The sequence below is a fragment of the Rhinichthys klamathensis genome, unplaced genomic scaffold (genome assembly GCF_029890125.1).
Source record: "Rhinichthys klamathensis goyatoka isolate OS25496 unplaced genomic scaffold, OSU_Roscu_1.1 h1tg000046l_1, whole genome shotgun sequence".
NCBI lineage: Eukaryota > Metazoa > Chordata > Actinopteri > Cypriniformes > Leuciscidae > Rhinichthys > Rhinichthys klamathensis.
In genome coordinates this window covers 3,834,635-3,849,536 of record NW_026606593.1, presented here as the reverse complement: position 1 = coordinate 3,849,536, position 14,902 = coordinate 3,834,635, and the positions used below count along the sequence as shown (strand labels likewise).

Here is a 14,902-nt window from a genome sequence, read left to right as displayed (position 1 = left end):
GTATCAATGAGCTAAATTAGTTTTATTAAAAAATAAATCAAACGAGTAGGCTACTACGATTCGCTAAATAAAATTGAAGATAGCCTACTCACGTTTTGGCTTAAGTTCTTCACATGTTCTTCACATGTTTATCCGATACAATTTGATAGGAGGCGCTGTCTCGAAAAACGAGGGGTCTGAGAATGCGGGACTCTGGGTGCAGGGGGACTGTAGATGCAGGTCTCCGAGTCTGCAGCTTCATACTACTCTGACGTTGATTTCTCTTAAAATTTGAGAGATGTGCAAACTAAGAAGTACAACTATCCACGTGTATTAATTTCAAAGATTGGAAACAAATATGATAGCAAATGAAAAGGTCCTAGACGATTTTGTCGTCACAGACAAACCGCTGTGATTGGTCTATCCTGAGCAGCGCTTAGAAAAGTAACACGCATCACATGAGAACACGGCACAAATCTTTTCAGATATCCTGTTTCATGTTATTCATACCGCATATTCAGTTTATATTTAGTTCACTCGTCATACTCACTTGCAGAAGGTGCTCTGGTCGCATGTTTTAAAGTTGCTGCGATCCACAGCCTGAGCGCTCAGACACAACAGCAGAATCAGCAACAAACTGAAAGACAATACCATGAGTTCACAAAGGATAAAAAAACAGTAACCTGTGCGGACACGGTTGCTAACGCTTTTATATTATATTAAAATCAGACAAACCCTTTACTGTAGATAAAACGATGATTCATCGCTGTACCATGGTACCACAACAGTAACGTTAGTCTTTTGTAAGGAAAGATTTTAGACATAGTGAGGAATAACTCACAAAGACTGTAAAGCGATTTAAGTATTCAAATCAATCGAAAGGTAAAAGGAGCATTTCAAATAGCTGCGTCTTTGATTTTATATACACATAATCCTATTATCCGGCCAGAGCAATACAATACCTGTCACAGGAAGCCGCCATCTTGCCTCCGTGTGAACTTTGCCCTCCGCGCGCGTCCGTCCAGTCAGTTTGAATTGTGTCGTGCACGTGGACTTTATCAGCAAGATTGTGTTCATTCGGATTTTGACTGCACCAATCACGATTTTTTATTTTACCCTAATTTACACAGTGTGCAACCGCAATACAAGATTATTTTGGCGGTATAGATCTATAGATAGGTATGGCTTCAACATTTCGTCAGAGTTGTCTGAATAATATTAAAACTTAAAAAATAAAACATTGAAAAACTTTATTTGATCAAGGAATAGAAAGAAATGATAACTTACAGGCCGAAATCAAACAAAGGTTATTTAGACACACTGCGCCTGCGTTGTGTCGCGTGATACATGTTACATTTTTCTGCTTTTTTCTCTCTACGCTGCTCAGGGTTGACAGCCGTTTGTGGTTACATGTGGTTCATTTTTATTTAATCGTATTAGATGGTTGAATATCATTTCCATTTGTATATCACTAATATTTGTTTTGATTCTAATAGTACATTTAAACATTATACCTTTTGTATATAAAATACCCTTGTATGTTTGCAGTACAACAAGGATACAGTGTCGTGAAATCGGGTCTCCCTCACAAATATATAATTTCATAATAATAGTGCATAATAAAAAAACAGGACATAATGAAATAATAACAGCAGTAGTAGTAGTATAAATAATAATAATAATAATAATATAAACGAATAGCATTAAAAAATGAGGACATTTAAAAAATATTATAAAAAATATTTAATTTCTTTTTGTAGGCTATTTGTTTAATTACAAATTTTAACAAATGAAAGATACAAAAAACAGACAAACTTTCAGACAATAAACAAGTCATAGTTCAATAGTTAACAAGAAAAATAATATAAAGAAGCCTGATTTATCTATTGAAAATTAGATATTAATTATTATTATTTAAGATAGATATTAATTAGCACAAAAAAAACATATTATGAAAGAATATTAAACATGGTACAAATTCTAGATGTTTTATAGCTTTCTTATTTACAGACGTGGAAATTATATTTAAGTACAACTTCAATTCTTGTTTGAAGATGTCAAAGCGGGGTTTACTCTTTGTATATTTACATTTATGGATATAAAACTTTCCTATAAATAAAAGGAGGTTAATACAAAAACCTACTCTGTTTAGAGTCTTGTCATTAATATAAAACCCCAAAAGAATGTGTCTTTAAGATAAGGAAAAATCACAGAACACAAAAATAAAGACCTCATTTTGTAACAACAGAAACAAATATATCACAGTGGATTCTGGTCTATAGGGGGACAAACAGAAATCATTGAGCCGCTATTATTGTTTCTGAAAAGCATACAAATTTCCAAAGAGATGGCCTTGAAAACTAGATTAAATTCTTTCCTAGATACTGGAAATTGTTATCTTTAAATAAAATCATAGATAAATAAATTACCATCATTGTCAAACATCTGCATTCACTAACATTACTCCATTACTGAACCAGTTTTCAAGAAACAAGGATTTCCTCTTATGAATAATTATTACAGTTAGTCCAAAGAAAACAATTGTGTGGCGAGAATAACTGAAATATTATTATTATTTTAAATGTAACTTAATTTGAGACATACAAATTTGAGTGCAAACGTCATGCGACGACGGCGTTCATAGGCGTTATTAGCTTGTGACGTTTCTCCGTTTCCCACTCGAGGCGTCAGATGATTGGATGTTTCCGTTCAACGCTGAGATGACGTCACACACAGCTGGTATAAAACGACACGAGTCGCCATGTTTCTTTCTCTCTGTCTGCAGCAGCTCTCGGGAAACGGTTCCAATGGTATGTGAAGTCATGAAACGAGTTCTTATGTCGTATTGATTATTTTTAATGTTTTCCTGACGCGTAGTATCTGAGATTAAAGTTTATGACGGTTATTTTGAATGACAAACCTCCATTCTTGGCATGCTCGCGTTTGTAATACTCTTGTGTGTATGTATGGAGGGAGACTAGACCCAGTGCAATGTCTTCGGTACCAGCATGTTTCCCATCGGCTGGTTCTATCCTCAATCACTGGAACACGCTTTTGCTTTAATGCTAACATTCAAAATGTTAATCTTTAGAATATACATTGTCCTTTAACTTCTAATTGTAAGTTCTTACTCTTCACAGGCTTGTGCTTCTCCTCGTGGTGCCAGTCTCGGATCTGCTTGAAGTGAAGCTAACTGTTAACTTACTCAAGAATCTTTGGTTTGTGTTTGGTTTCCACAGGCATTAGATTAGTTGCGCTTTAGTATATCTACGGTTTGATAAATGGCATCTGCTGTATTTAGACGTTGAAAATTGTCTTTATAGTACATTTCAATTAACGTTAGTAGTTCTGAAGTCTGTTAGCGCACAAACCTCATTTCTGCTATGTTTATATTTGCAGTGAGACCAAACAGCCCTGTTTTCTGTATTTGATAACTAATATTTTCAATAAACTAGTTTTGTACAACTGCGTAATGTGTATTGGGATTCATTCATTTTCAGTGACCGGATATGTCCATTTATTTGCAGTTAAAGGGATGGTTCACCTAAAATGATCATTTTTATTTGCTCTGAAGTGGTTCCAAACCTGTATGAGTTTCTTTCTTCTGTTGAACACAAGATATTTTGAAGAATGTTGGTAACCAGACGGTTGACTGTAGCCATTGACTTCCATATTAGGGGAAAAAAATGGCTAGTCAACTGTTTGATTACCAACCTTCAAAATATCATGTGTTCAACAGAAGAAACTCATACAGGTTTAGGCCATGTGTGAAATGACCATTCTTGGGTGAACATCCCTTTAGGCTCTGTTGCTAATATTTGTATTCCGTGGTATGAACACAATTTGTGCAGTAACTTGCACTTTAGAGTTTGAGGGATTTCATGTATTGTGTAGTTGCAATTAAGTTAATTCTTTATTAAATTTCAAAGTAATATGAAAAAATCATAAATGCTTTTAAAATCTCTCAACATTCCACGTTTTCTTTAATAGCTGTGGTATTGTGATTAGATCAAGAATGTATAGTGCAGGACCTTCAGTTGTGGGCAAGTTTACAATGGTTTGTCAACATCATTAGTTATTTTGGTGCTTGGGAATTAATCTTTTAGACAAGCAGCAGAAACAACTAAATCTAACTTTTTACTATTTTTTTTTTCTTCTAATGTAGATATTAGTTTTGTATTGCACATTTGTGCCCCCATAACAGTGAATGAAGAGTAAAAAAAAATTGTTGCAATGATCTTGGTTCACAACACATGTTTCTTGTCTATGTTAGTGTACACCATTTTTCTACATGCATGGTTTAATTTATATTTCAGTAATTGTGGATCTTTAATAAAGACTAAAAAAGGCTACTGTAAACTTTCTGTCTACTCATATTCAAGCCTTAAGTTAAACCTTAATCCTTAACAATTTACATATTACAACTTTTGTTATCGTCTACTTGGAAAATGTCCCAGGTTTACAAAAGCTATGAGGATGTCCCATATATTTAAACTGATTTATATTACGCTGAGACCAAAAGATCCAATATCCCAAGAGTGCTTACTTAGCCAAAAAGCATTAATGATGTAGGCCTACATTTCTGATGGGTTCTTTGTTCAATTTAATAGATAAGACATGCAGCGGTTGCATTTCTGTTGTGATGGAATGAAGAGAAAAATACAATACTAATTCATTTGAAAATTTTAATGATGGGATGTATTTAAATCTCCAAAATATACCTACAACTAAATCTGAGCATAAGCACAAGTGAATGTCATGAATAAATGTGCAAAAAGGATAAATATGTTCATCAGATATTACAAATGACCATACACCTAATACAGACCATGCAAAATTAAAAAAGGTGATAGGATGGTGATATTTGTGAATATCTATTCTATGTAGACATTGTCGTTTTTCTTGTAATTCCACTAGGAGGCACAGTTTTCACCTGTGGTTTTACATCTGTTGTTTCTTATTAGCCAATAGCCATTAACTGTTTCACATCTAAATGATCTAACTGACCAGGAATAACATAAATATGTGTGACCATAAGTTTTTTTAAAGTCTAAATTTATTTGATCAAAAATAGAGTAAAAACAGAAATGATGTCAAATATTATTACAATTTAAAATCACTGTTTCCATGTGGATTGTTTTTTATTTAAAAAAATAATAAATATATATATATAGTTGTGACCCCCATTGCAAATCAGGTTTATTGGCAAAATTTTCAGCTGGTTGCAATGAACAAATAAAAAAAAAAGTCATTTAAATAGCTGAACAGAACAAATCTGTCAAATGGTTTCCCCATATTTAACTGAAAATACAACTTTTAATGGCTTCTGCAGTTTCAAAAGTATTCAACCCCCTGAATAGGATCCCTCACAACAGCCCAAATCTGCAAAAAAAGTGTTGTCTCAAGCACACCTGATGCAACTAATCAAGGGCTTCATTAGTTGCACCAGGTGTGCTTGAGCTAGAACACATGAAAATACCTGGCTAGGTTTGTTGAGCGTCACGTTTGACTGCATGTTAGAAATAAATATGGCAAAGTGTTACGTACGCTGTACGTATTAAGTGTGTTGCATATGGATATATGTCGGTAGTCTTTTGTTGTGTGTGTGTGTGTGTGTGTGTGTGTGTTCATTGGATCCACAGCCTGTCAGTCTTCATGAAGGATGATGACGTCCCGGTTCACCCGGTTTGTTTTTTTACAGCATGTTGTGTCAATTAGGTACTTTTATTTTTTATTGACATGGCAGATTGTAGCAAAAATCACAGCGCTCTAACAACAGTTGATAGCTGAATACATTAATAAATAACAATTGACATTGAACACGATATAGATGTAATGAAGACCGAGTTAGTGAATATCTTCACAATCCCCGATGTCTTTACGTCCTTCATTATGTGTGTATTCTGAGTGGCAGTTTCTCTCTGCAGACGATGAGGTTATGATACGTGACAGCATCTGAAATACACAATTGAGTTTAGAGTTACATTGTGTCTCTTCCATTTGATTATGTAAAAACAATTATGTTCATGAAGGCCAAAATTATCAAAAATAGACAGAATGAGCCCTTTACGATGTTAAAAGGAAAAAGTGATATAAAGTCATGGTATAGCTTTAATGTCATAATTAAAAAAAAAATCAAAACAATATGGATCATAAATTAAATTCCATATCTGTGTTACTGTGTGGAGAAGAGAAGATGGGTATCCTTAACTGAACAGAGCTGCTCACACTTAGCCTACATGTTCTGTTAAACTAAAAAAAGAAAAATACATGATTACTACCATTTTTAAAGTTTAATTATTTAATTAATAATTTATAGACATTTTAAGAAAGAAACTATTTACCTGTTGCGAGTATGTTGACACCTGACAGCCTGCAGTAGTTGTAGCTGAGCTCCAGAAAATCAGTAGAGGCTTTGGCAGTTACAGATTTGAAAAACATAAAGGCGGGAACAGAGAACCCTAAACTCAAACACAAAGAACCATTTCAGCACATAAGTAAGTAAGTAAAATTTATTTGTATAGCACATTTCTCAGATAAAAATCACAAAGTGCTTCACAACAAAAGAAAGAAATCACAACTCTTATAAATACATTACAGCACATAATCAAATTAAACACTGCACGTACACATTATAACCACCCTACAGTCTAGTTAAAAGCCTCTTTAAAAAACAGAGTTTTCAACTGGGTTTTTAAAAATTTCCACACAATCCAAGCAGCGTATGGAAGGAGGCAAAGCGTTCCACAATCTGGGTGCCACACCTTGAAATGAACGGTCCCCCCTAGTTTTAAAATGTGTAAGAGGGGCAACTAATAGTCTCTGGCCTGTTGATCTCAGACTACGTGAGGACGTACGCAGCTGTATCAGGTCAGAGATACAGAGATGCATTCTAAATTTCACTGGTAACCAATGAAGTGAAGCTAAAACTGGAGTAATATGTGCCCTTTTACTCATGTGGGTTAAAAGCCTATAGCAGCAGAATTTTGGACAGTCTGGAGACGACAAAGATCTTTCTTATTAAGGCAAATAAAAAGACTGTTACAATAGTCTAAACGAGACGAGATAAAAGCGTGAATGATCATCTCCAACTCGGCTTTTGAGACCGAGGCTCTTATCTTAGAAAATGTTCCTTAATTGAAAGAAACCGTTTTTAATAAGTTGTTTCGAGTGTTTCTCCAGAGACATGGCCGCATCAAAAACAACACCTAAGCTCCTGAGACTCGGCTGAACAGACGAACCTAAGGCACCGATATGTTGTTTTATCTGAGGGATGCTCTGCTCAGGGGCAATGATTAAAGTTTCAGTCTTGGCTGAGTTCAGCATTAAAAAGTTGTCATTTAGCCACTGCTTGATCCGGCTCAGACAGTTGATTAAAGATGACAGTTTATATAACTCAGTAGGCTTAAAAGAACAGTATAACTGAATGTCATCTGCATACAAGTGATAAGAGACATCCTGAAACTGGCTTATTATCTGTCCTAGAGGGAGTATATACAGAAGAAAAAGAATCGGTCCCAGGACTGAACCCTGAGGAACACCACTCGATAAACCTGCAGTATCTGACATGTTCTGATTTATAAAACACTGAAGCTTCTACCAGTAAGGTAAGATGAGAACCATTTCAGAGCTGATCCAGATATCCCTAATAGATCCTGAAGTTTATTAAGCATAATATTGTGATCAATAGTGTCAAAGGGAGATGTAAGGTCCAACAAAACTAACTAACACTGTTTGCTTCCCAGAATCAGCTGACATCAAAATATCACTTGAAACTTTCACCAGTGCAGTTTCCGTAGAATGTCTTTTACGAAAACCTGACTGATATTTGTCAAAAATATAATTTATCTCTAAGAAGGTAGTAAGCTGCTCTGCTACCACTTTCTCTAGAATCTTTGCCATGAAAGGGAGTTTAGATATAGGCCTATAATTCAAGGGTTGCAATAAAGGGTTCATCAGGACGATACGGTACTAATTACGGTTATTACGTGTAAAGAACCTTTAAAGAACCGTCTATTTTAAAGTTAGTTTAGCTGAATTAACCCAGTTAGCTTTGTTTTGTTGAATTTATTTATTTTATTTGGCATCTCTCGAGCTCGCCTTCCCACCTTGTTTTTGCTATTGTTATTTGTGTTTTTTTGGGTAAATATTATTTTCTCTTCCTCTTTTCACTTTTGGCACTGTACAATAAACACTTTTGATCAGAGTTTTGATTTGATCCTTTTTCTTTTATTGCCCTGACCTTCATATTAACCCCTAGTAGCCAAACATAAAAAAAATCTAAGGGACGTAACACTAAGTCAAAAGAATGGTCCAAAAAGTTAAGAGAAGATTTCATCGCCCGTCACAAACAAGGGTCAGGATACAAAAAGGCACTAAATGTTCCTAGAGAGACACCGTTGGAGGCATAGTTCGCAAGTTCAAAGTTAAATGAACAGTGGTCACTACTGGACGGGGCAGAAATTGAATGCTATCTACGGCTGCAACCAGATTTCTGAGATGGCGGGTTCAGAAAAACACTCGAGTGACTGCAAAAGACCTGCAGCAAGACTTGGTAAGAGGCACTGAGGTTTCAGCTGCACAGTAAGGCCCGTACTAAACGCATGTGGTTTCCATGTTATTACTCCATGACGTACACCACTACTGACCCAAAAGCACAAGAAAAGTGGTCAAGATCATATTAATAAACCACTAAAGGTTTGGGATTCTGTTCTGTGGAGCGATGAAACAAAACTGGAACTTTTCGGCCCTATGGATCAGCGTTCTGTCTGGAGAAAGAAGAATGAAGCATATGGTGTGAAGAACACTGTCTACAGTTCAGCATGGCTTGAATCCTCTGACACTGGAAACCTGCAGCGTGTGGAAGGCAAGATGGATTAATTTTTGTATATCAGCAAATCCTAGGAGAAAATGTCATGCCGTCAGTGAGGAAGCTGAAGCTTGGGCATCAATGGACCTTCCAACAGAACAATGATCCCAAGCATACCTCAAATCCCACCAAGGCTTGGAGAAGAAGTCCTGGAAGATTTTACAGTTGCATCATCGTCACCTGACTTGAACCCCAAGGTGGTTGCAGCACGCAAACCCAAGAATATTACTGAACTGGACCATTGCTCATGAGGAATGAGCTAAGATTTCTCAGAAACGCTGCCAGGAGCTGGTGTCTGATTATATATCTCATTTTCAGCCGGTCATAACAGCAAAAGGGTGTTCAACTAAGTACTAAAGATGCTTGCCATGAAGGGGTTGAATAATTTTGAGACTGCAGAAGTCATTAAAAGATGCATTTTCAGTTGAATTTGGGAAAACCACTTGAAACATGTTGTGTTAAGCTATTTCAATTACTTTTGTTTGATTTGTTCATTGCAAACAGCTGAAAGTCTGTAAATTTTGCCAATAAACCTGATTAGCAATGGGGGTTGAATAATTTCGATTGCAACTATATATATATAGGCCTATATATATATTCATATTCAAATGGAAACTGTGATTTTAAATTATAATAATATATCTCATTTTTTCAGTTTTTACTCTATTTTTGATCAAATAAACTAAAAAAAAACTAATTTATTGCTGTTATGTAAAGCTGAATAATTCTAACATGCTTATTTGCCGCTCAAGAAACATTTCTGATTATTATCAATGTTGAAAACAGTTGTCCTGCTTCATGTTTTTGTGAAAACCAGAATACCATTCAAAGGTTTGGGGTAGTAAGATTAAAAAAAATACTTTTATTCAGCAAATGAGGATGCATTAAATTGATCAAAATTGACACTAAAAACATTAAAAATGTTACAAAAGATTTATATTAAATGCTGTTCTTTTGAACTTTCTATTCATCAAACTATTTCAACATTGATAATAATAATAAATGTTTCAAATCATCATAGAATGATTTCTGAAGGATCATGTGACACTGAAGACACTAATGAGGCTGAAAATTAGATTACATTTAATTTTACATTCAAATACTTCTTTAATTTATAATCAAAACATTACTGTGTTACTGTATTTTTAATCATTGGTGAGCAGAAGAGACTTCTTTCACACACAAAAAAAATTATTAGCCTACTCCAAACTTTTAAACTTTACTGTAACATTTTCTAAATTAATCGCAGATTAAGGGCACATTAAAACAGAGGGGTTTTTATATATTTATTTTTGGGAAACAAGCAGTTATTTATTTATTTATTGCGAAACAACCGTTTGAACTGTTTAATGACTGGAGGGAAATAAAAAAAACCTAATAAGCTAAAAACGTGAAGCGTGGGAAACACATCTGACCTTCATTCCCTGGCCACAATAAATTTTATTGTGTAAAAAAATTCACGCTACTGTGGTTCAAACGGATGGAAATGCGCGTGCCAGTCGTTGAGTCGTCTGGGCTTCACACTTGCGAGACAAAATCCAGAGCCCAAGACGTGTTAAACCATGGTTCACTTCAGCCTTTTGTCCAGTCATTAGCATCTCTCAGATGTCTAGGAGTCTTTCCCAGCTTTTAAACACCAGTTTAGTAGAATAAACTAGCACAAGAGCGGAAAAGAATAGTTTTAATCCTCAATTCCTCTTCGCATGCTCGTTCTTCTCAGACTATGTTCGTGCATATTTTTTAAAACGCGCGCGGCAACAATAGTCAATTTGATACATGTGTGATTTGAGACAAACTATAGCCCATAACTAGAGTAAAAAATGATCCAAAGTCGTGTGCCAGACTGTGCACACACACACACACACACTATTTATATACGGCAAGTCAATAGGCTATATAGCACATCTTTGTTTATGCGGATGTCTCCGTCAAGGTGCCAAGGCACGTGGCGCCCTTTCGCACCGTTTCTTCATTATCTGAGCAGACAAACGAGCAGAGGAAGCAGAGGTGTGTGAACAGAAGTCTTGTGGAAGTGTGCCAGATATTCGCCCCAAACATTCACACACTCGCGCGACACATTGGTCGCGCGCATTTCAAAGGCTTCTATGATCAAAGCGGACTTTAAATGTCCGGCGCGTGCAGAAAGCGATCACTAAAGTTGCTCACGACATCAACAATTAATATTATTTAGAAGAAAAAACAACCGATTCATTTTAAAATTTTAATGATGGAATGTATTTGCTTCAGTCTCCAAAATACACACCTATAAATCTGAGCATAAAATGGAATGTCATCATGAATAAATAAATGTGCAAAATAGATAAATACATACATCAGTTATGTATTACAAATGATCATACACCCAGTACAGATCATGCAAAGAAAAAAAAAAGAAAAATCTGTGTAAAAAATATATTGCCATGTTTATCATACACTATTTACACATTTCCAATGAGATGTCTTGATGATAAAATCATTACACAACATTTTATTTTTTGGAAATAAACATGTCTCTCTGCAGCCTATTTCAGAAGAGATGAACCATGTCTGATTATTACACAAGCCCGCTGTTTTTGAGTCCATGTCTCAGCCTTGATCTCTCTCAAGGCCAGGGTCTCCAGACCGTCTGACTGACCACTGCTTGTTGCTGAGAGTCGGGCCGGGCCGTCGAATGCTGTGTGTTTGAGTCTGTGTTTCTGGATGGAAACCTGTTAGAGTCTGGCACAATGTTCCTGCAAGCGGATGGAAGTCCTTGTTTGCAAACAGAGTTCTCCTGCTGTGCGTGTGAATCTGGAACAGAGTTCTGGACTCTGACCGGCAGTCTGATGCTGGATGACATGCAGGGTCGAGTCAGACGGTGACACATCGTCTCGGAGACAGAAGCTTCCAGTCCATGGGAATCGCCTTCATCTGACAGGAAACGGGCCGCTTTCTGAAGACATGAAGAAAAGCCGTCCACGAACTGATGTTTCTCTCCTCCTTCCACATCCTTTGCTTTCTTGGCCTGAGCGACAGAGTTTTGCAGAAACAGGACGGTGTATTCCAGGATCTCTGCTTTCTCTAGTCTTCTTTGAGAAGGACTCTGAAAATGAAAGAGGAGGATTTAGACCAAGCAAACACAGACTTGATAGAGAACTCTTATATTGACTCAAGCCCCTTTTCCACCGAAGCATTTTGAGAGCCGGTTCGGAGCCGGTGCCTGCGCGCGAACCAGTTCTTTGTGTTTCGACAGCCAAAGAACCGGTTCTCGGCCAGGAAAACTGGTTCCCAAGCGGCACCAACTCTTTGCTGGACTAGAACCGTTCTTTTACCACGTCATGCTTACGTCGGGGGCTGGGCGCGGGTTTAGATGTGTTCTAAACATCTTTTCTGACCATAATATAGGATCGCAAAGCCAGGAGAAACATTTGCAGAAACACGATGTAGTCCGCCATTGTAATTGTTATGCTTGAAGTTGGCGCAAGCGTTTCTAGTTTTTTTTTTAGTTTTTTTTTTATTGAAAACATTATGTAAGCAAAGAAAAAAACAGTCACAATATAGAACAAATAAATGGAAAGAAAAAAAAAGACAAGACATGGGTACATAACATATCATAAAAGATTACATATCAAAGGAAAAGATTAAAAGACTTACATATTTCAATTGTTTTTAAAGCCTTCTTGGTACACGAGTTAGAGATAATCCCAAAGTAATGTTGTACTTGCAAGCGTTTGACGTATGGCTTGGCGACGTACACAGTGACGTAACAACGTCGTTCGCTGGGCGCTCTAGTCAGTGGAAAAACAAACAGGTTCTGAGAAGGTTCGCAAGTTGAACCAACTCCGAACCAACTTTGAACCAGCACTAGTTCCGAACCAGTTCTTTTTTGGTGGAAAAGGGGTAATTGATGGTTCCATAAAGAACCTTTAACATTCATGGAGTCTTTGCATTGCACAAAAGGTTCTTTATATTTTAAGAACTGTTTACTGCAAATGGTTCTTCTATATAGCATTGCGGTGAAAACTCCTTTTTGGAAGCTTTATTATTAAGAGCATATAAGCTTATTATTTTGAGAAGTGAAAAAGCATGCTGTTCTTACATTGTGCTCAGGGCCTTGCAGAAGAAGAGTTCTCAGGTTCTCCAGACTCCGATTCATTCTTTCTCTTCTCCGCCTTTCTACCTCAGGCTTCAACAGCTGCAGAAAACATTACGACTAGTGTCAGTGGACAGGTCGGGGTTTACAAGCTTTTGCCAGGCTGCAATGTTAGAGTTTGAGATTCATGCACAGAAATAAATATTTACCTTTCTGTCCATTTTAACGGTCTCAGTCTCTTCAAGGATTTTCATTGCACGAATGCTCCAAACAATGGTTTATATCAGTGATGATCCAGTAAAGATCCGAGTAGTCTTCTTCTGTGAGGTGTGCTGGGTAAAGATCACTTCTCGAGCGCGCAGACAGTGAGATGCAGGTTTGAAACTGAGCTCAGGTATTTATAGGCTTCCAGGCGCGTGGCCACAAACCACGCCCACTATCTGTCACAGGCTGAACCTGAACGCGCAATGCTCTCGTGCAGTTTGTTCCCAGCTAAAAACACTGAAAGTAGATAGGCTACAATATTAAAAGTTATTGTAATGTTGAAGATCATACCTATATGCTGTAGCCGTTTATTGACCACGGACATTGCTGAAGTGTTGTATCGCGTTCTGGGTACAGTGTGTTGTCTTACATATTTATTACAAATAGCTACTTATTTTGTACCTATTACTGTAGTTAGCTAACATATAATCTCCACTGAATTGGTTGAAGACATTCAGGCCGATTTTAGATGAAAAGCGCTGATGGCACACGCTCACTGACACCTCGACTTCCGTGGGCACGTGCGCGCATGAGAAAACACCCTCAGTAAATATGCATATCAATCGCCCAGCACGCGCCGCTGGTGACACAGACGCCATTATAATAATAAAAGGAAAAGAGCTCTCTTTTAATGTCAAGAGTCTTAGTTCCACTGTTGGAATTTTGCATATTTTGAACGTTTTCGCATAATTGTACCACATACAGGCTAGAATTAATGCAGCCAAAACAAAAAAATACAACTACAATCTTTAAGCCTGCATCCGTTGTTGCAGTGATGTTATGAACAAGCGACCCCAAAGTTGCATAAAACAGCAGAAACAACTACATTATAAACTATTCTTAAATATGAAATGCATTATCAGAATGATCATAATACGGCTGCCGAGGCTGAGTCCAGTCCAGTTATGTTAGTTCCTATACACTCGGGAGGATTGCGTTTATTGGTAATGTGCTTCAAACGCGCCTTGTTTAAATTTAAAGTCGCAATTATCCATTTTATAAAAAATAAACAACTTAAATTTAGCAAGAATAGCTTAAAGAAACAGGAGGACTGCAATGCGTAGCCTAATAATAAATGAGCGCGTGCCAATCCACGCTTTGTGGATTTGTTTTGCTCAAAAAAGGCACAAAGTGCAGTAGCCTAAACATCTGGGTACAATCAAATATGTAGAAATCTTCAGGGGGGAGCAAGGTGACGTGTGTTGTTCACACCTCTTTATAATTCTGTAGGGCTCGTGCCGCGTGCCAACTTCACGCCTGTGAACAATGCGCGCGCGTGGACTGCAGTCATCCACGTGTGCATATGAAAGCGTGCGTGTGCATTATTCATTTCACTGAAATCACTATGTTAATAGACTCTCTTGCTCATTAATGTTCTGAAGATAGCATACATCCTTTCTTAGCGCAAAAAGTAATCAAAGCTTTAAAGATGATATATCTGTAATACGAGGACAGCACGTGTGGAAATACGACTGTCTGTTCACTGGATACGCGTCGCTAAAATATGCCTAAAGCCAGGTAAAGGAAAGATGGAGAGGAATTTGACAATGTGATCATTTCTACACGAGTGCTTTGTCTCCACGCCTTCTATCAAGGTAGCAGAAAGTTCCTGACCTGATGCACCGCAGTTCATATTGTGAATGCCAAAACACGCATGGAAGTGATAAAAATGGAGACTATATGTGAACGCAGGCTGTGTTATAATGTTTATCGAAGAG

The 14,902-nt window shown here is 37.0% G+C and overlaps 2 protein-coding genes and 1 non-coding gene across 7 annotated transcripts in view; 1 reads left to right on the top strand and 2 right to left on the bottom strand.

Annotated features, from left to right (window-relative positions):
• ganaba (glucosidase II alpha subunit a) overlaps positions 1 to 1,004 on the bottom strand; it is a 32,331-nt gene extending 31,327 nt beyond the window's left edge. For 3 of the 5 annotated variants that reach the window (XM_056247425.1, XM_056247427.1, XM_056247428.1), the window contains exons 1-2: positions 942 to 1,004; positions 530 to 616 (exon numbers count right to left, since the gene is read on the bottom strand). In XM_056247425.1, the coding sequence (XP_056103400.1) occupies positions 530 to 616; positions 942 to 961 (107 nt within the window). In that variant the 5' untranslated portion in view covers positions 962 to 1,004. Of the gene's footprint in view, positions 1 to 529; positions 617 to 714; positions 917 to 941 lie in introns of those variants that run through there. The other 2 variants (XM_056247424.1, XM_056247426.1) reach the window with 1 other exon arrangement.
• Positions 1,005 to 2,898: 1,894 nt separating this feature from the next.
• Positions 2,899 to 3,031, top strand: LOC130082554 (small nucleolar RNA SNORA57). Its single transcript, XR_008806783.1, has one exon. It is a non-coding gene; the product is annotated as a small nucleolar RNA SNORA57 (small nucleolar RNA).
• An 8,357-nt stretch (positions 3,032 to 11,388) lies between these two features.
• Positions 11,389 to 13,233, bottom strand: her7 (hairy and enhancer of split related-7). Its single transcript, XM_056247293.1, has 3 exons — positions 13,130 to 13,233; positions 12,927 to 13,022; positions 11,389 to 11,930 (listed from the first exon to the last, which is right to left on the bottom strand). Exons 1-3 carry the CDS (start codon positions 13,172 to 13,174, stop codon positions 11,451 to 11,453), a joined length of 621 nt encoding a protein of 206 aa, XP_056103268.1. The 5' UTR covers positions 13,175 to 13,233; the 3' UTR covers positions 11,389 to 11,450.
• Positions 13,234 to 14,902: the final 1,669 nt, after the last annotated feature.

Coding starts and splice junctions, on each gene's coding strand:
- her7 (XM_056247293.1), bottom strand. CDS start 13,174: ATGAAAATCCTTGAAGAGACTGAGACCGTTAAAATGGACAGAAAG. Junction 13,023..13,129: donor CCGTTAAAATGGACAGAAAG/GTAAATATTTAT, acceptor TGTTTTCTGCAG/CTGTTGAAGCCTGAGGTAGA. Junction 11,931..12,926: donor TGCAAGGCCCTGAGCACAAT/GTAAGAACAGCA, acceptor TTTCATTTTCAG/AGTCCTTCTCAAAGAAGACT.